This window comes from Sceloporus occidentalis, unplaced genomic scaffold (assembly GCF_023333645.1).
Source record: "Sceloporus occidentalis isolate IW3139 unplaced genomic scaffold, rSceOcc1.0.p SCAF_17, whole genome shotgun sequence".
NCBI lineage: Eukaryota > Metazoa > Chordata > Lepidosauria > Squamata > Phrynosomatidae > Sceloporus > Sceloporus occidentalis.
In genome coordinates this window covers 12,025,638-12,047,701 of record NW_028316997.1, presented here as the reverse complement: position 1 = coordinate 12,047,701, position 22,064 = coordinate 12,025,638, and the positions used below count along the sequence as shown (strand labels likewise).

The 22,064-nt window shown below is 38.5% G+C and overlaps 1 protein-coding gene across 6 annotated transcripts in view; it reads right to left on the bottom strand.

The window, feature by feature from the left end:
* Window positions 1-1,164: 1,164 nt before the first annotated feature.
* LOC149302859 (bromodomain-containing protein 1-like) overlaps window positions 1,165-22,064 on the bottom strand; it is a 32,013-nt gene continuing 11,113 nt past the window's right edge. For 4 of the 6 annotated variants that reach the window (XM_089482035.1, XM_089482037.1, XM_089482034.1 and 1 more), the window contains exons 7-12: window positions 15,857-16,348; window positions 5,446-5,584; window positions 4,764-4,891; window positions 4,123-4,232; window positions 2,361-2,515; window positions 1,165-1,348 (exon numbers count right to left, since the gene is read on the bottom strand). In XM_089482035.1, the coding sequence (XP_089338161.1) occupies window positions 1,165-1,348; window positions 2,361-2,515; window positions 4,123-4,232; window positions 4,764-4,891; window positions 5,446-5,584; window positions 15,857-16,348 (1,208 nt within the window). Of the gene's footprint in view, window positions 1,349-2,360; window positions 2,516-4,122; window positions 4,233-4,763; window positions 4,892-5,445; window positions 5,585-15,856; window positions 16,352-22,064 lie in introns of all 6 variants that reach the window. The other 2 variants (XM_089482033.1, XM_089482038.1) reach the window with 2 other exon arrangements.

The window sequence follows — 22,064 nt, the reverse complement described above, 5'->3', positions numbered from 1 at the left end:
AAAGAAAAAAAAAAAAAGTAAAACCCCACTCAAATGTAATTTCATATTTCATAACTGATTTTGATGCATATAAGTGTTGTATGTATGTGCCTTCAATAAAACATTAATATTAATTCGACAAAATTCTCAATTTAAAGCAAATTAACACTATTTAAACAAACCGCTCAGACACATATACAATTACATTTATATATATTTATATATATGTATATAAAAAAAATAAAATCTCTGGGGAAAAGGTAGTGGGATTTTTTTTTTTTTTTTTTTAAGAGAACAATGTGCTCAAAACCCTTTTCTCCAAAAGATGAACCAAAAACAAAAAGTCACTTAAAAAATGTAAAAAAAAAAAAATCAACTTTGGGCAGAAAGTGAGTGCAACAATGAAAAATCTGAAAAGTTCTGATGCATTATCATGCTTTTTTTTAAGCAAATTAAGATTCTATACTGGATATGCTGTTAGAATATAATATTGTAGAAAAAAATCTACAAAAATGTTCAATAAGTATATGGTGTAAAATCCTGTAGTTATGTAAAATATGTTTGGAGAACTTTAAACAAAGCATGATAAGTAACAAATACAATATTTAACATTTAAATGCCAGGTACATTAAAATAAATTCATATTTAATAGCACATTGCACCCTTTTCAATGGAAATTTCATCCTTTAAAATACTCCTTTAAATACAGTAGTCAAAATATGACAAATGGACACACTAGGTAGCAGTACTTCTTTAAATATATTTTAAACATTGCTATTTTCCCCAATCCAGCAGTTTTACAAAACCATTTCATGTAAAGTGGTGCTAAGGCTCAACCCAATGTTTTACATTTTAAAACAAAATCACTGAGAAATAAGAAAAAAATATTCAACAGGAATTTAAGAACTAGCTCAAAATCAAAATAAGTTAAGTGTTTCCCAATATACATTATGTACAGATTATGAACACTATAAACATGACATTTAATAACTTTAGTGGAAGCTCCTCTGAACTACAAGAAATAGATAAAATCAATAGAATGGCAGCAAAAGTCATGCTCCGCAATAGAACATATTCATCCATTCAGTGATTCGGAATTGTATCTTCAATACATTCTTTCAGAGGAAGAGGTTAGAAGTAAAGCTTAGAGTACATGAGGCATGTTGTTTCTTTGTAGCACCTTCATTAGTCAATGTCGCTGAAGTCACTAACAGATTCTCCTTGAACCCTGCTCAAGTGGTTAAGGGCTCGATCATAAGCCACTCTCACAGCTTTGCGAATGCTTGAATTTCGCCCTTCCATCATTTTCAACTTGTCTATGGTTTCATCGATCCCAAGTGGAACCATCTTTGATTTAGGAAGCCATTGCCTAAAGTAACATGGGAAAAAATGACATTGATTATTCTAATTATTTTGAACACTGAGGATTTTAAGAATGTAATATGTACTTTTAAAATTACAAACTACTTTGTCTGAAATTACTTATCATAAGCCGCATAGAACTATTGCAATAAGTACATTTTTTAATATAATATAAGTCAATCAGATCCATCTCTACCTGCCCAAGATGAAATGTTTCTCATTGAAAGTACAGTGAGAGAACATAACTTTTTACTTTTCTTAATTTTTTGTATTTATTTTTTTTTACTATTTACGTTGCCATGAATTAAACATTTGGATACACATGAGTTTCAGGGAGAGCAAGAATTCAGGAAAGCATAGTGAAAATCATTGTTTCTACAACACAACCCTAATTTAATGTGCAGCCATGTGAAAAAGAAAGCACACCCTCTTTCACAATCATCTGTTCCTTAGCAGGTCAAATAATTCGGTAAATACAACATCAGATGTACACCTTATGATTCGCTTGTAGAACCACCTTTAGCAGCAATAAGGTGTTCAGTACAACAGTCTCACATCATTGTGGCTAAAATTAAGCACACTTTTCTTTACAGTGTTGCTTCAATTCATTGTTTATCACAGCTCTCAAAGTCCCGATGCAGAATTTCAATCGGGTTGATGGGCAGCAGCAATTGCTTCTCTAAGATCTTTGCTAATGCCTTTCCTCCTTGGCATTGTGTCAACACATACCTGAACGTTCCAAAAGAGCAAACTGCTAAAACTTCGGCTTTTACAGAGGCTGTCATACTTGCCGATCACCAATTTATCAGGTTAATTTATCTCTGCCGATGTGTAAAAGGCCAGGGTGTGGTACTACATCCTTCGGCATCAAATACCAGAATTCTGACACAAAGCATTAAGGGCTAGCGAAGGGGCTAATGAAGATTAGAATTTATTGATACTTACTGGAATTATGAAATACACTAACATATTACTATAATACAACAGAAAGAGGTTATTATATAATCTTAAGGTCTTACCAGCTTCTTTTATTGTCAAAGAACAAAACCAAAAACAACTTTTCTTCAGCCCTTGTTTGCATTTGTTCTCCAGTTTTCAATACATCCAACGGTGGTACTGGTATTGCAACACCATTGTGATGACAGCCAACCCGTGGCATTTTAGGGTCAATTATCTATAAAGAAAATACAACCCACCCAAATTAGTTAGAAGAAGCAAAAATAACTGCAAATTACTGGCATTGTAACAAACATTTGAACATGGATTAGCCCTTCAAAATGGAAAAAAAAGACTGCCAAACACTTCAAAAAGCAGGTCTTATATTCCAAACGAACACTATTTAAACCAGTCTAAACTACAAGAAATCAAGAGTCCTCTAGATGGAGCTATTGCAAAACCTATAAACTTTACAAACCAGTTAAAATGTAGACACTGCTTTCCAATCTGATGAAAGAGAAAATATTGTTCTATAGTTATTTTATGATTTCTATTTCCTAATCTTTTAGTACCAAAAAAAGCCGCAAGGTTAAGCCGAAACAGTCAAAGCAGCGATTATAGAACGGATACACGCTCTCCTTCAGAGTTTCCCTGCTCCCCTTAATAAATGTATCCAACATGTGGCTGTACACATGCTGATTGCACCATAAAGGTGAAAGTACACAACGCAGCACAGTTTAGGCACACATACCGGTGTTACATCCCATAACTGGAAATAAAATAGAACTAGAAAATAAACATGTCAAATTATGGCACTTTTAGCACCTCTGGTGCACCTGGTTCTGAGGGTTACAGCACCCATCATGATTACGACTGTGATGAGAACTATAATACACAAAAGGTCAACGGTGCATTAACAGACATTTACTTTTTCTTTTATAAAAAGGACCCTACTGTGCAACCACATATGAAACATGGTTGGCCACCAGTGTTCCCTCTAAGCTGTGCGCTTGTGCGCGCGCACATAGCTTTTTTAGAGAGCGCACAAGTCCAAAAATTGTGCGCACAACAGTTTTTCCCAAAAAAAGAAAAAAAAACAAAACATTTTTTTGAAACTTTATGCGGTGCGGATATTGTGCGCACAAAATTTTTGCACAAGAGAAATTTTCTGCGCACGCCAACTAAGAAAAATTAGATGGAACATTGTTGGCCACTGGAGTCCTTTTGACTATATGTGGTTGGCAACGATAACACAGAACATGTAGTAGTACAATAAAATAGAAGCTTTGAGTTGTATCCTGAACCTGCAAAGCCGTTTTATTGCACACTTTAGTGTCTTTAGCAAATAAACCTTAGCAGATTAGAAGGTTTATTTTTTTATAAAAAGTACAGACTTGTTAGTAACTTAAGTGTTACTGATGAAAATATGAATGAGTCAAGATATTTCTTGATTAAGGATTTAGCTACATAATTGTTAAATTGAGGAGAATAGGTGAAAAAAGTACCATTACTAGCAATATACCATAATTGCAACTAAAATAAGGTGGGTCAGGAATGTTAGATTTGATGGTCTCAACACCAGCAATTTATTAATTATCTAAAAAAATGTATCTAAAACACACTCAGTTTGCTCATTTTATTCCGCATGAACATTTTATGTGATCATGGTCTTTGGAAGGTATGGTTAATATATGGGTGTTATAAGCACTATGATGTTAAATGCATCATATTTCTAGTGTACATAATTTACGTTAGGTTGCGAATAAGGCTGCTCTAACAAAAGTATGCTTTCACTTGGATTACTCTTACATATACACATATATTAGTATATATCATAATACTTACCAGTGCTGGATAAGAAGGATAACCACTGCACTTAGCCCACACAACTTTTAAAGGTTCAAGAAATGATGCAGTTGCACTTGCAGACACCCACATGTTTGTCTGTCCAACTTCTGAAAACAAATAAAATTTTCCAGTTTCCAGGATATTCAGAAGTGTTACTGTTCTACTTTCATGCTTATATGATGATCTAAAACAATTGGCTTAAATGTTTTTCATTCTACTTTTTTCCCTCCTTATTCTTTCATATGATTTATTCATGCACAAAAAAAATCATATAGTGTATGTTGCACTTACTTAGAAATCAGATATAAATCATTCAAAGCCAAGTTTGCAAAAAAGTGCAGTGCAATAGTTATTGAAGAAAAAATGGTTGTATGGTTTTCTACAGGGTCTTTCATAGAATACCGGTTCATGAAAATGAGTTGTCACGCAAGTGATGACAATCAGTAATAAGTACAATGTTCCACATTTAATAATGCAGAGAATGGGTTGTTAAAGTGACAATTGCTTTTCCCTATTTTGCAAAAAAAACCACTAAGGGTTAAAATAATACGCTCAAGGCTTTTACAGAATATTCTAATTTTTAAATAGGTTTCACCAAATGACACGCCAAAGTAAAAAGCAAATGAAAGATTAAGTACCTGCTGCAATTCTTGCTGCTCTTGCGTAGTTGCCATTTTCAATGCATGATATTAATTCACTTCTGTCTTCTATGGTGTGGCGCCGTATAAGAGCAGGTTTGCCCTTACCGCACTTGGGCAAACTAAAACTAGCACACAAATACAAGTATTAAACACTAGGTTCTTTAAGTATAAAATAAGCTATCACTCTATATTATGAAAAATAAACAATCCAGAGCTATTTGTCATTTTCATTCTATGGACACTAAAAAGTAAGCAAGTCACTTCTAGAGAAGATGTAGTGAAATTGGATGGCTAGGTAATTGTGGGGTAGTTAGTGAAATATATATATATATATGAAGCTACGCTGTACAGCATATATGAATAAAATACGCAAAGCTCAGTAAAAGAGACTATAATGAATAATATAGGGGCTTTCAAGGCTCTAATCATGGAAGGGAAAGCACTACATAACATTTCACTGTATCTCTGAATAAAACCTCTGAAAATAGTAATCATTAAATTTATTATACAGTTGCTTGAGTTGGCAGCTGTTTCTCTAACCGTTTTAAAAAATAATGGCCTCCACGCCCTAAGCAAGAAAAGTATCCTAGGGTTTTTGCAAATTAACTTCATAACCAGTATGATTATTTTGATACCAGAAATGCTACAAACAGAAACAGCCAAAGTAAAACATCCTCACCTTGGTGGAGTGCACATCAGGCTGCTATTTGAAGAGATACTTGATTCTGAAGCACATCTTCTCCGAGGCTCAACCTTCCGTCCTCGTGGCAGATCAAAGTCTTTTTCTTTTTCTCCTTCTCCGAAGCCATTTGAGAGACCTGCAGAATAAGCAGATACACGCAATTACATTTAACTATTACAGAAAGCCAGCGCCAATCTTAAGAGTTTTTTTCCAATTTGACTTGGAATTATACACAAGTTACAGCTCATTAAAAATTCCAAAAGCAACAACAAGCATTTTCTACCATCAGTTTATCTTATGGTTGGTTGACTTCTGCTTTCTAGAGGTTTGGATGCCCAGATTAATGCCCTACCCTCTCTCTGTGCATCAGTGTTACAATGATTATGATGAACACAGAGGTGAACTTTACAAAACACAAGTTACCATGTAACATGTTTTAAAGTCTATGGAGGAAAATATTTAATTTTACAAGCAGGATTTCATTAGCACTGGCATAAATTCCTCTTTTTTTGGTGTCAATGCTAACCTAAACCACTGAATGCAGCTGCTTGTTACACTCAAGAAGATCCATTTTTCCCATGGGACTTCCCCATTACCAAAATGGGAATCACGTAAAAAGAGTAACTATGAAAAGTGGCAAAGGTGATTTAAAGGTGATTAGTGTTGTGCCGACCTCTACATAATCCTTTGCCATTGCCTGTATATGTTGATTACCCACCATCCCAACCAGTTCCTGTTACACTAGTGGCAGCAGTGGGGGGCCTCCACTTGTTCTAGCAGTGTCCGTTTGCACAGGCTTTGTTCAGAGCCCTGGAGTTGGAACTCAAGGACTCTATCAAGAGAAAGTACCTGTCCTACCACTCTGTACTTTACAGACTTTTTCCAGGAACACACAGAGCACCATTGATGATGCTTGGCGTCTCATGTGCTGTGTAAAGGATGCTCTATGGTTTGCCAGATTCCGCCTGGTGTTGAGGAGGGAGCACAGCCTGCTGAGAGACCACTCTCTTAAGGACAGTGTAGAGGCCGAGGACTAGCCCCATTTCTCTCAACCCCTTTCACTCTCCCCCTCACCCACCCCGATTATCCCATTTCCACCAGGCTTCCACTAATGTGCTAGCCACAAGTGCCATGTCTGGAATTGTAAATGTACACCGCTTTTCCTGTATTATTGAGCTTTCTGTTAACTGAAGTTGTACTGTAACGTGTGTCGCCCTGCGCTGCGTCTCCGTACTGCTTATCGTCTTTCTGATTTTTAAAATCTTCTAAAAACAGGCATCACCACCTGTTTTATCGTTTCCAGTTTGTATTAAATAAAATTAAATACAAAAACTAGTGGTACAAGTGGGATCTGAAACTCCACATAGATGGTCCAAACTACAACCTGGACACCAACATAGTGTGGATGGACCACCAGTATCTCCATTACTATTATGGAACAGGTGACTGACCCTTTTGTGGGTTACTAGAATGTAACATCATTGGGGCTGAGTCCTCAAGATGGTGGGCTTTGTTATAAAGGAATGCAGAGGAGAATAGGTAGAGGTTCAGAGATGCAGTACAAGAGAAACTACTGCTTTTGAACGAGCCAGGATGCAAAGCATCAAAGCCTCATCCACTTCAGCAAATTAAAGTACAGATGTGCGGGACAGTTGAGTCAAAAGTGTTGGGATGTGGAATGCCAAAACCTCATTCACAGAGGCAGTTGGGATGCAGGGCACCAGAGATTCATCCCCAGGTGCAGCAGCAGTTGGACATACAGTGGAAGAATTTTTATAAAGGAAGCACACACTACATGGTTAGGAAGGCAGCATCGATGGTCAGAGATGCCCAAGTCACCCCTGTGGTCCTCTTAAGCCAGTGTAACCAATCACAACCTGAGGATATTGTTAAGTTATAAGACAGTTGCCTGTAGAGTTTTGTTTTCTATTTAGAGGTGCTTGCAATTGGAGGTAGCGAGACATTTTCTGATACCTATTTAGAGTAAAAAAATCATTTCACACAAATTGTGTTGATGGGTGGAAACATTAACCCCTTAACGTCCATTGCCGGGTCAGGCACGTCATGCAAAACGGTCACTTAACGACCTATGACGTGCCTGACACGTCATGAGACTTAAACAAGCTATGAAAGTGATCAACGATCACTTTCTAAGCTTAAACGGTGTTGCTGTAATGCCTCTAAGTCGAGGCATTCAGCAACACCGAGATCGGCATCATGGGAAATGTCTGGCCCCTCCCCGGGGCGGACGCCCGTTTTAAAAGCATTTAGGAGGCGATCAACGATCACCTCCTAAACTTCAATGGTGTCGCTGGAATGCCTCGATCAGGAGGCATTCAGCGACACCAAACACTTACCTCAGGACGGGCTGTGACCGAAATCAGGACACCTGAACTGATACATTTGGAGGGGATTTTTCATCTCTTTACCTAATTTTGTGATGATTCAGAGAGGAAAATATATATAAAAAATTAGGTTTTTTTCTAATTTTTGCTAGTTTTTACTAAATGTCTCACCCTAAATTTTCAGGTAATTATTTAACTATGGTATGAAAAGAAAGACCCCTCTCCTTCAAAAAAAAACAACCCAATATATAGCTTATATGGGTACACTATTCACTATGGGACGTGTACGTACGTTTAACAATTCTCATACTAGTTAATGTCAGAAGAGTTTGCATAAGCTAACACAATGAACAAATTGGAAGTAAATGCAAGGCATCATGCACAAGGTAGTGAGTGCAGCTAATCGGTTAGAGACTGTAAAGTGAAAAACTTGCCATCAAACTGTACACACATGGTAACACCCTATACTGAAAACACTGTTGAAATACACTCATGCTAATGCCATACTGTAACAAACACCATACACACTAGCACCACACTCAAACGCACACTGGCTAACAATATACATATATAACGAAACACTAACGCTATGGACACACACTGACTGACCGACACTAGTATACACACGCACAGGCTATACTATAGTACACATACACACCAACTCTGACACCACAGTATACATACACTCTAGCATTATATATTTTATATTAGATATACACACACTCACATACAATACTCTCCCTCCCACCTTGTGGAAATCAGCCCAAAGCTGTCTATCTTCTGCCATCGTGAATCCAGCACCCTATGCTGTGCTGTGGGGAAGCAGTCAGGCGGAGGCCCTGAGGCACACGGCATAGGGTCCCGGATTCATGATTATAGCCCTGCAAAATCCTGGGTGCCAGAAAGGGGTTTGTTGAGCCCTGCCAAAGAACACAAACTTTATATGACCTGGAACCTTTATTTTTCAAGAATCGCTGCATGAGCAAGAAATGTTTAAATTACTCTGGCAGACCTCACAATCAGTAAGGAATACAAAGTATTGATGCACACAAGCTGTATAAGCAGCAGCAACCTTATTGAGTCTCCAAACAGAATTTTCACCTAGCCTATAGGTTCACCACATACTTGTAACCGGTAACCAAAAGAACTATGGTTTAGAAAAGATGTACTATTTACTTAACAATACAGGGATTTGAGTAAAGTATGAGAAGTTCCATTAGTTGATCGTATACGGAAATGTGTCAATGCACCTTTAATTCCTCAGATCTCACTTAGTTTTTCCCATTATTTCACCTTAAATAGGTAACTACACTACTACTTCAGTGTTTAATATAATCTGGGTTATTGTTTTTGAATATATCTACATTAATCCTTTGAGAACACATTTTCCCCTCGGAAGGCTGGACCAATTTTCACATAATATCTATAACATAGGGATGTGGTCCCCCCCCCCCCAGGATAAGTTAAAATGCCTAGTTTAAGCACATGACATAACAGAAAAAGAAAATCAGTTATTTCCTAGTATATGCCATACACAAAAGTGAAATGTACCCACCCCTTAGCAAACTATCCCATATACACCGATCAACCATAATACTGACCACTGACCGGTGAAGTGAATAACACTGATGATCTTGTTATAGCAACTGTCCGTGGGTGGCATATATTAGGCAGCAAGTGAACATTTCGCCCTCAAAGTTGATGTGTTAGAAGCAGGAAAAATGGATAAGCGTAAGAATCTGAGCAACTCTGACAGGGCCAAATTGTGATGGATAGACTGTATCATAGTATCTTTAAAACTGCAGCTCTCGTGGGCTATTCCTGGTCTGTAGTGGTCACAGCATATCCTAAAAGTGGTCCAAGGAAGGAAAATGCGATGAATCGGTGACAAGGTCATGGGCGGCCAAGGCTTATTGATGCACGTGGGGTGCAAAGGCTGGCCCGTGTAGCTCAAATTGCTGAAAAAGTTAATGCTGGTTCTCAAAGAAAAGTTGTCAGAAAATTGTCACACAGTGCATCGTAGTTTGTTGCGTATGGGGCTGCATTGCTGCAAACCAGTCAGGGTGCCCATGCTGACCCGTCAACAGCCGAAAGCGCTTACAAATGGGCACGTGAGCGTACAAATTGGACCACGGAGCAATGGCAGAAGGTGGTCTGATGAATCACGTTGTCTTTTAACTCCATGTGGATGGCCAGGTGCGTGTTCGTCGCTTATCTGGAGAACACATGGCACCAGTATGCACTATGGGAAGAAGGCGAGCTGGCGGAGGCAGTGTGATGCTTTGGGGAATGTTCTGCTGGGAAAGCTTGGGTCCTGCCATTCATGTGGATGTTACTTTGACACATACCACCTACCTAAGCGTTGTTGCAGAACATGTACACCCTTTCATGAACACGGTATTGCCTGATGGCATTGGCCTCTTTCAGCATGATAATGTGTCTAAAAATGGTTCAGACATGGTTTCAGAAGCGTGAATTGAAGGTGTTTAGCTTGGCCTCCAAATTCCCCAAATCTCAATCCAATGGAGCATCTGTGAGATGTGCTGGACAAACAAATCCAATCCATGGAGGCCCAACGTCACAATTTACAGGACTTAAAGGATCTGTTGCCTTGGTATCAGATAACGGAACAACCTTCAGAGGTCTAGTGCAGTCCACGCCTCGGCAGGTCAGGGCTGTTTTGGTGGCAAAAGGGGGACCTACACAATATTAAGCAGGTGATCATAATGTTAAGGCTGATTGATGTATGTAGTTCATACATGCAGATCAACCTCAAAATGTACCTAACCATACACCATATGACAGTGTACGCACAAATAAGATGAAACCCACGTGTCACAATTTTACCAATCTAGGCATCTATATATTGTCCCCCAATTATGCAAACACCAACCTTTGCGGGTTACAGCTCCAATGATCTTCAGCAACTTTCTGAATGTGTCATGAGAATTGTAGTACAGAGGGGCTCAGGTAACTTATACCGTATTTGCGAGATTATAAAATGACCCTGATTATATGACGACCCTCCCAAAATCTGAATATTAATTTATGAAAAAAAGAAAAAGCCTGAATATAAGACGACCCTATAGGAAAAAAGTTTTACCAGTAAATGTTAATTCATGTAAACTATGTGAACAGTTTTTTGTTTGTTTTTTTAATAAAAGCTATGATTGAGAAAAATATTTTGTTTTTATTTCCTTTTTTTTTTTTTCAACCTGCCCCCCCGTTATGCACATCTGCCCCCTGGCTTGCCACTCTGCCCCAGAAATGCCTTATACCCCCTATATGCCACTGGGCCCCATGATATGCCTTTTAACCCCCTATGTGCCACTCTGCCTCCAGAATCGCCTTATACCCCTATATGCCACTCTGGCATTTAGGGGGTTAAAAGGCATATTATGGGGCAGAGTGGCATATAGGGAGGTATAAGGCATTTCTGGAGGCAGAGTGGCGTATAGAGGGTTAAAAGGCATTTCTTGAGCACTCTGCCTCAAGAAATGCCTTATGCCCCCCATGTAACATCAGCTAGAAGCATAAAGAGATCTTTACATATTTTGTTACATGGAAACAGAACAGCCACAATAAACTACTGGTTCCTGTACGTCATATACAAGACATATGCATGGTCTTCTATTTTATTTTTCAGTCAAGATACTAATGATCAAATGTGACCCACTCCATATGCAGGATGGGGAAAGTGTCACTGACTGACAACCCTACTACACTACAGAAAGGTTATTTTAGTTAGATGGGACCAGAGTGCCAGTATGAGATTTTGACTGGCCATTATTATCTGAATCAATTTCCTCCCAATCTATCCTAACAAAGCAGACTGTATCAAACCATTTTAATAACATTTGTGTGGTTCCTTGTAGCAAGTGATAATATTTTCCACATACACATTGCTGGTTTGTATTTGGTATATATTGCTCTTACATATGTTTTAATCTGTAAGCACAATACTTAAATAGTATATATTTGATTGTTGCTCATACTCAAGTGGTGGTGGGCTATCTATAGGTAATTTTCCTAATGCTGTGACCATCACATTTTATTCAAATACATACACAGGAAGTTCAAATGCTGGCAACTTTTAATAGTTGTGGAATAGTTGCAATTTAAAAAGGGGCCAAGTTATTTTTGGTGTTCTATGCTATTTGATGAGTACTTACCATTTGTTTTTTCTTACTCCAGTTCTGCTGCAGTTTATCAGATAAAATATCTTGTGCCATTCTAATCCTTATAACTGTTGCTTCTAGTGTGAGTAGCAGTTTCCACCAAGGACAGAAAATAGAAGTACAGAAAGCTGTTTTATCTGCTAAACTGCAGATGCTCAGTGTTCTGGTTTGGAATAAAGGTGAGGTGTTTATATCAGTATTTCCTCTACCCTCAATCAAAAAGGGATATAAAAAGAGTCTACACAGCCCTGTTAAAATGCCATGTTCTTGCAACGTTAAAGAACGAGAAAGAGATAAATCACGTCAGAACTTTTTCCACCTTTAATGTGACCTATAACGTGAACAATTCAATTGCAAAACAAACTGAAATCTTTGAGGGGGGACTCACTATGACCTGGTTGCATACGATTGCACACCCTCTTATAACTGGGGCTGTGGCTGTGTTTGGAATTAACCAATCAAATTCAAACTCATGTTAAAAATAAAGTGACTGATTAATCACAAATAAAGTTCAGTTGTTCTAGTAGGATTTATCCGACATTTGCTTAGTTGCATCTCAGAGCTAAAGCCATGGTCCACAGAGCTTCCAAAGCATTAGAGTAGGGCTGCAACTAACGATTATTTTCATAATCGATTAGTTGGCCGATTATTTTTTCGATTAATCGGATAAAAAAATGAATGTACATTTTTCATTTATTTAAAATAATTTAATAAACAAATGATGTTAAATACAAACAGCAGAATAAAAAAAACCTGATAAAATACATTTCTTGTCTTTATTTCCCAACCAGCCCCCCCCCCCCAATTTATGAACATTTGAGCCCAGGCTTGCCACGCTGCCTCCCACATATGCCACTCCACGCTGCCCCCCCACATATGCCACTCCACGCTGCCTCCCACATATGCCACTCCACGCTGCCCCCCACATATGCCACTCCACGCTGCCCCCCACATATGCCACTCCACGCTGCCCCCCACATATGCCACTCCACGCTGCCTCCCACATATGCCACTCCACGCTGCCTCCCACATATGCCACTCCACGCTGCCTCCCACATATGCCACTCCACGCTGCCTCCCACATATGCCACTCCACGCTGCCTCCCACATATGCCACTCCACGCTGCCTCCCACATATGCCACTCCACCCCCACATATGCCACTGTGCCTGATACGCCTTATACCCCCTGATACACCACTCCATCCTCCCCAGACATGCCACGCTGCCCTCCCCACATATGCCACTCCAGTCTACCCCCAGATATGCCACTGTGGCCCCAGATATGCCTTATACACCCTGATACACCACTCCGTCCTCCCCAGACATGCCACACTGCCCTCCCCACATATGCCTTATTTAATGTATATGCCTTATACCCCCAGATATGTCACTCCGTCCTCCCCTGATATGCCTTATACCCCCCAGATATCTCATAGTCCCCTCATAGAGTCACAGACCTGTTTGCATCACACTGACACCATACTTTTTTAAATAAGTACTGGGTTAATCTTCACTGCCCCCAGGATTTAGATTCCCCTTAGTTTGGCCCCCCTTTATCTCTAACTGCACCTTAAGTTAACTTTATTAAATTAATCAAATTAACCCTCAGTCTCCATCATTAAATTAACCCTAAACACCCCATTAACCATAGCTGCTCCTAAATTAACTCTAAATACCCCATCAAAACAACTACCCTAAATTAACCCTAAACACCCCATTAACCATAACTGCCCCTAAATTAACCCTAAACACCCCATTAACCATAACTGCCCCTAAATTAACCCCCACCTCCCCTAACTTTCAGCAGCCCAAATATTAATGTTATACTTACAGTTAGATGAGTGTCACAGCCATGTGGTTCTGGCCTTCTGGGAGAAGGAAGGGGGCGGGGCCAGTTGTCACAGTGATTACAGGGAGGGGCTGGTAAGTAGGAGCTGCTGCTGCTGTGAGTCACTAAAACGGATTATATAATGAGGGGTATTTTTCAGAGCGTTTGCTCTGAAAAAACCCTCATTTTATAATCGATAAAAATCGATTCAACTAATCGATAATGAAATTCGTTGGCAACGAATTTCATTATCGATTATTATCGATTTTATCGATTAGTTGTTGCAGCCCTACATTAGAGGGATCTCATTGTTGAAATATATCAGTCAGGAGAAGGGTACAAAAGAATTTCCAAAGCATTAGAAATACCATGGAACACAGTGAAGACATCATCATCAAGTGGAGACAATATGGCACAACAGAGACTTTACCAAGAACTGGACGTCCCTCCAAAATTGATGAAAAGACGAGAAGAAAACTGGTCAGGGAGGCTTACAAGAGGCCTACTGCAACATTAAAGGAATTTCTGACAAGTACTAGCTGTGTGCTATATGCGACAACAATCTCCTGTATTCTTCATATGAAGTGGCTATGGGATAGGGTGGCAAGATGGAAGCCTTTTCTTACAAAGAAAAACATCCAAGCCCGGCTGAAGTTTGAAAAAACACATGGGAAAATGTGTTATGGTCTGATGAAACCAAGGTTGCACCATTTGGCCATATGTATGGTAGGTATGTTTGGCACAAAAACACTGCAGCATAATGCTTTGGGGCTGGAACCTGGGGCCTTAATCAAGGTGGAGGGAATTATGAACAGTTACAAATACAAGGTAATTTTGGCACAAAACCTTCAGGCGTCCATTAGGAAGCTGAAGTTCACCTTTCAGCATGACAACGACCCAAAGCTCAATCCAAATCCACAAAAGCATGGCTTCACCAGAAGAAGATTAACGTTTTGGAGTGGCCCAGCCAGAGCCCAGACCTGAATCCAATTGACCATCAGGAGATGTCCTCGCAACCTGACAGATTTGGAGTGCTTTTGCATAGAAGAGTGGGCAAATATTGTCACATCAAGATGTGCCATGCTAATAGACTCCTACCCAAAAAGACTGTTCAAATCAAAAAGGTGCTTCAACAAAGTATTAGTTTAAGGGTATCCACACTTATGCAACCAGGTGATGGTGAGTCCCCCCTCAAATATTTCAGTTTGTTTTGCAATTCAATTGTTCACGTTATAGGTCACATTAAAGGTAGAAAAAGTTCTGACATGATTTATCTTTGTCTCATTCTTTAACATCACAAGAACCTGGCATTTTAACAGGGGTGTGTGGACTTTTTATATCCACTGTATGTATATTTGTTTTTATATTTGATACATAATAGGATACATTTATGTGCTGTACTTATACAGAATAAAAGATACATCTTAAATATATTTAGGTGATTTAATGTGTGTGTTATGATTTGCAGTTACCTTATTCAATACAGCCCTAGTTGACCAATCAGAAGCCCTATCAATTACATCTGTATAAAGACCTGTTATATTAAGGCTCTGATCCATAATACATTTGGAAAATATTTGAACTATGTTAGAATATTAGCTAAGTGACATTTAATGTATATGATTTATATTAATTTTTATTTAGTTCTAGATAAATCTGTTGAGTCACTACTCCTTGGTTGGGGAATTGGTAGCATTACTAATTACTAAATGCACAGTGACATTTAAGTTAAATAAAAATGGTATGCAAATGAAATATTATGAATGATGTAATTGATTTAAATGTCTCTTAAAAGGTAATGGAAGCAAAATACTGGTGCCTGGAAACATCCATCTACGTTATCACTTTAATAATGTATAACTAACAAATGCAGAAAAAAATGAGCAACATCACAGACAGTCTTTTTTAAAAATAAATAAAAAAAAGCATATGAATAAAATTTTGTGGGCTGATAAATACATATTGAAAGGATAAAATATCCATCAGTTTAAGACTACAGTATCCATGATATTGTTCTTAACTTATGTATATGAGAGAAATAAATGAACGTGTTTACCTGAGTCCAAACGTTTCACTGGGGACTCCTCATCCACTTCTGAATCTCCACATGTACTCCGTGATCTTTTTCTTGGCTGCAGAAGTGTCTCCAGCCTTGGAAGGACTACAGACAAAAATGTTTTGGTCCCTAGCTGTGGAGAACTCGGCTGGGTTTCAGTGTTCTTTGCAGGCTTTTGGGGGCTTACACTTTTTGATTTGCGGAAGAGAATGGATGTGCGTCTGTTAACATCAGTTGATGATTCCGCTACTTCAGAATCTGACGACTCACTGAGATTACTGTCCTTAAGTAAATGTTCTGGGTTGTGTCCATTTACCATTTCAGTCTGTAATGTAGTACTACGTAATTCGTTATCAAATGTGACTCTTTTGTATAGCTTACTCTGCTCTGGATTGAGTTCTATTGGTTTGAGAGTTGGCGGTTCTGAATTAGTCTCCGAGTTTGAAGGTAGAGGTAATGCATCAGATGGTTCAAGTTTAGGGGGAGATTTATCTCCTGAAAAATTATAAATAAAGTTCCATTTTTAAAAACTGTATAAAATTATATAAAAAAAAAAAAGTATCTATGAAACAAAAGTATTCTATAAAATATATTTTAAATGAAAAACAAACATTTAAACATTTTAGGTATATGCTCCAATTTCTGTTTTAGCATAAACAAATTCGGCTTAGTCTGCTTATCTCTAAAAGCATTATAAAAAGACCTATGTGAAACATATCTAGTAAATTAAGTAGAAATTATTTTACGTAAAATTAGTGGTTAAACAAGACCTTAATACTTTTCAATAGATTTCACAGCATATAGTTGCATTTTATCATTGAAAAGCTTAAGTTAGATTGGCTGTGTAACTATAAATGCTATACTTCACAATAGCTGTGGTATCAATGTCTTTCAGGAAACTAACTTGAAATGCTTCTTTACAGGTATACATGTTTTTTCTAGAGGACCAAGCACAGTCTATTTGCTTTAAAAACTGCCAATAAACATTTTGAATAGAATTTCTTTCAATTTTGTGGCTTAGAACCCATAGCAAGGCATTGGGACTTATTTACTAAAGCAGTAGAGCTGTGATTTAAACTCGTTTAATTTCTTATGAACGGTCATTCTGGTTAATTCCGACTGCACGAATGGCTCGGCTGGACTTCACTTTCCATACTACAAGCAGTGAGGCAACTAATTTATTTAGATATGCATTACACTGGGCCAAAGCTATTTTTGGAGTTGAAACTCAAGGTTGATGCTTCATAATCAAAAATGAAGTCAGGAAAGTGAAACCACATCTTGTGTACAAACTCACACTCACAGTATAGCGATATAGTATATAAATAAAAAACACAATAATAAACCTGTCCAGGGAATGAATCCCTCCGTCTCCAAGCAATTTTAAAGGGGAATCCACATTTTTAATCGATAGGAAGTGTCCAGCTATTTTGTTTTTAAATAAACATTTCTACTTCTTGCATTAATACAAAATTTGCATGATGGTGCATTGTTAGTTTCTTTAGCCTAGTCTAATAAAACACTAGCTTATTATATTACATTTCCTATGAAACAATATCACAGACACAAATTATAGATGTTAACAGGATGGGCAACCAAACAGGGAGGATTGATGCATGCTGGGGATATTTAGTTCCAAACAAGGCGACACATAACTTTTGCATCCAAGCATTACAAGAAAAAAAAAAAAATAAAAGAAGATTTACAGGTTGACTATGGTAAGAAGGCAGTATGTAGTCGGAGTATGCAGAGGATACAAAAAATAGTCCATCAACCAATGTGGTGCTAGTAGTAGAAGAATGCATTAAATATCCGTCTATTAGATGGCAGTTGAATAGCCAAGAATCAGATTTTAACGGAATACATTATAAAGATATTGCTCCCCAACACACAATTCAGACGTATTGGGTCAAACTCCCTTTTCCCCCACAATATTCACTGGTAATTTATCAGGTAAAACAAACTTGTGATTTCAAATGTACTGAAAAAGCCTCTGTTATTAGGCTACAATTAACAGATGGAGATACATCACCAATGTGTAGGCACATATTAAATAAAACATGCTTTGAAAATAACTCCTTATCTCTGAGTTCTGCTTGGCTTTTGCAGTTGCATTTAGCTTGGACACACAAGCGAATCCTGAGCTGGGGCGAATCTCCTAAGTGACATCTCTAAGTGAGGAGTTACAAGCAAAGAAGGAGTTAAAAAGCAAGAAGGAGGGTAAAGTATACATCCTTGTGATTCCATATATTTATATATATATATTGCACCTTACTGTCTGTTTTTGCCAGTTATTTGAGCTATCCCCATTGCCAAGATGTCCTCCATGTTTGACAATGCGGTCAGGTGTACATCTTGCTCAATGTATGCAATCCTTGATCAGCGCTTCGAGGGTGCATATTGCTGTGCGAGATTTGTGCGGGTTGCTCATTTGGAAGCACAAATCCTGAGTCTAGAGGAGCAACTGGCAACACTGAGATCTATTGACAACTTGTATTCACAGAGGAAAATGAAATGCCAGGTAATATACAGCAGGATGAGATAACTGCCCCAGTACATGTCGCCTGTCTAACCCAGGAAGAAGTGCAGTGCCGCCTAAACAAAATCAAAATAGACAAATCACCAGGTCCAGATGGCATTCACCCCCGCGTTCTAAGGGAGTTAAGTAATGTAATAGACAGACCCATATTTCTAATATTCAAGGACTCTATAGTGACAGGGTCTGTTCCCCAGGACTGGCGCATAGCAAATGTTGTGCCAATATTCAAAAAGGGGACAAAAAGTGACCCGGGGAATTATAGGCCATGTTAGTTTAACTTCTGTTGTGTGTAAACTGTTTGAGGGTTTCCTAAGAGATGCTATTTTGGAGTATCTCAATGAAAATAAGTGTATGACTCCATATCAGCATGGGTTTACAAGGGATCGGTCCTGTCAAACTAACCTGATCAGCTTTTATGAGGAGGTGAGCTCAAGACTGGATCGGGGTGAATCGCTGGATGTCGTATATCTTGATTTTTCCAAAGCATTTGATACGGTGCCACATAAAAGGCTGGTACATAAAATGAGAATGCTTGGGCTGGGGGAGAATGTGTGTATGTGGGTAAGTAACTGGCTCAGTGATAGGAAACAGAGGGTGGTTATTAATGGTACATACTCTGAGTGGGTTACTGTTGCTAGTGGGGTACCACAGGGGTCAGTTTTGGGTCCTATTCTTTTTAATATATTTATTAATGACCTTGTAGAGGGATTGTATAGTAAAGTATCAATCTTTGCAGACGATACTAAGCTCTGTAACGTGGTTAACACAATAGAGGACAGTGCACGATTACAAATGGATCTGCATAGGTTGGAGGCTTGGGCTGGGATGTGGCAGATGAGGTTCAACACAGATAAATGTAAGGTTATGCACATGGGGAAGAAAAATCCAGGCTGGGAATATGTATTAAATGGGAAAACACTGGGGACGACTGACATGGAAAAGGACTTAGGAGTTTTAGTTAACAGTAAATTTACCTGTAGCGACCAGTGTCAGGCAGCTGCTGCCAAGGCAAATAAAATCATGGGGTGCATCAAAAGGGGCATAGATGCCCACGACAAGGAAATAATTCTACCACTGTACAAGTCACTAGTCAGACCACACATGGAATACTGTGTACAGTACTGGGCACCAGTGTACAAGAAAGATATAGTGGAGCTGGAGAGGGTTCAAAGACGGGCAACCAGAGTAATAAGGGGAATGGGAGGACTACAGTACCCAGAAAGATTATCAGAATTAGGGTTATTTAGTTTGGGGAAAAAGACGGCATGCAAAGAGTTAAAATACCAGCATTTGAAATACCCTGGGGTGTCTAGTTTTCAAAAATATATGTGGATTTATTCAGCACACTGAATGTGAAAGGCTCAAAGATGTACCAAATAGGGCATGGGCAGTGGATGACCAAATGCCAAAGTTCAACAATAAAAAGTCTGCATGCCCCAAATGCAGCCCTTTTGCCCCCCCAAACAGCCAGGCAAAACCATGCATGGGGGTATCACTGTACTTGAGAGATGTTGCTGAACACATATCGTGGTGTTGCGTGACAGTGGCATATATCAGGAGCTATAAATTTATACATACATCTTCAATATAGAAAATAGCTGGGGGCAAGTTACTTAGACCCCCCTTTTTCCCTCAACTGAGATGCTTAAGTGTCGCATATGCAAATGACACATTAATCATGGGTTGCAAGCATATAGTTTCCTAAACCATTCCTAAGAATTAACAAACCAAAGTCTAAAGTTAAGAACCAGAATACCATAAATTATGGAAATCTGTAATAATCCTGGAAGCCTACAAGGTGCATTTGTAGAATGTATCCATTTACTGATATCAATATAGAAGAAATAGGATAAATAGGATACAAGTAATTCAGGTTCTTGTTTTTGCACAAGTATTTATATTACAAATCTAAATTTTAAAAGAGACACCTTATAAAGAGAAATGGAAAAAAGGACACTTGACCGATATGAATGGAATAGTATAGCATATGGCATTCATTCATAGCTTAAGAACAGAAAACTGAATAAGATGCCAGGGAACAGCTGTTAAATGCAGGCTTTGTATTACCCAAGAACAAAGAACGCAATATGTTTTGTTAACAGATTCTATGGGACTGTGTTTTGATGTCTAGAATGAATTAGTATGTTTCAAGCAAGAGAAAATCCCCCCCATATGCCTCTCCAACCCATAACTTTCCTATTTAGTCTCTGAAAATACACTGCTATACAATAAAAAACAAAGATTTTTGGAAATGTTTATATGTAAATGCTAATTCCACATTTTATATGTTTATATGGAAATTTAAAAAAAAACATACCAGAAGAATGGAAGCTGTCTAGGACATACCTTGGCTTTGGAAGAGCACCAGTATAAAAAAGAACGCTAAAACTGCCACAGGATTATCTAGAATATAAATCCTAATCATATATATTTTTTAAGTAACAGTTCTAGGTGCAGCATATGGTTTCAGATACATATTAGCCATTTGTATGTTGTCTTATCACCAGTTGTCTTACCAATACATGAGTTGGTCAGGCCCCCGGCAAGCACAAGGCTAAACTCGGTATGTATATATTTTGTAGTCCTTGATCCATGGGCATAAAGGATATTCTTTTATCAGTCCATTGCGAAGTTAACACCAGGCCTGGGCCTTAAATTCAATGAGCAGATATCAGACAGAGTGTCAAAAACTGGGGCATCTGCTCTGAGGTGGGTTACCCAGGGGGCAGCAAGATAACATCAAATAGGAGAACGTGCCAGATTTTGTTTGGTAAGAAAGTATAGATTAAATACATGTTCAGAACACCCAGGTTTTATTCTTTTGGTAGATACCAAACATGCCCAGGGTGAGGTGTTCCTGTTATGCGATACAAGAAGGGCTATGTTGCAAGCAGTTACAGCCATCGTATTTTAAGATTAGAATAAAATAAGGGGGTGGGCTGTAAAGGCTTCCTAAAACACGCAGTTAAGTTGTTTCATATAAACCCTTCACTGGTGTCCTTGACAGGTCTTGAGTGGGTCATCACCTGTTAGGCTAAACCTCAGTCTCCCCGCTCAGTCTGGCCTCTGGTTTATCTATAAAATATGGGTCTCTAGTAATGAGAATCTTTTTAACAACTTCATGTAGAACCTTGCCATCTAAACCCCTCACAAGGACTTGCATATCGGTAATTATACATGTATTAAGTCAATGACTTTATATTGTGATTGTGTTGTTTGAGGTAACCTAAGATGCCCACATATAAGGCCTTCCATCTGACGGCAGCAAGTTGTGTACCGGGGTGATGGTGTAGGAGGTATTTCTGGGGGTCGATTTGTTAGTTACTGCAAAAAGAAACAGGTAATCAGGGATCTGGTGTTAACCCTTGCACTCCCGTATACTCCTCACTGTCTCTGCTGGGCCCATAGTCTTCGCTCATGACACCAATCTACCAAATACCCCGACTTCTCACTCTGCTTGTGATAAACATTGCATTGGTCACTGCCTAATAATTCTGACTAATAAAAGTCTACAAAGCAACGGACTTCTTTAGTGTTGTCAGCGAGGATAAATATTTTCTCTTTGGAAATAAAGAACAGTGCTGTATAGAACCTAACACTGACAAAAGCCTGGCTTTATCTCCTCCTGTGTCAATAAGCTGCCTTTATCTGCAAACCTGCCATCCAAAA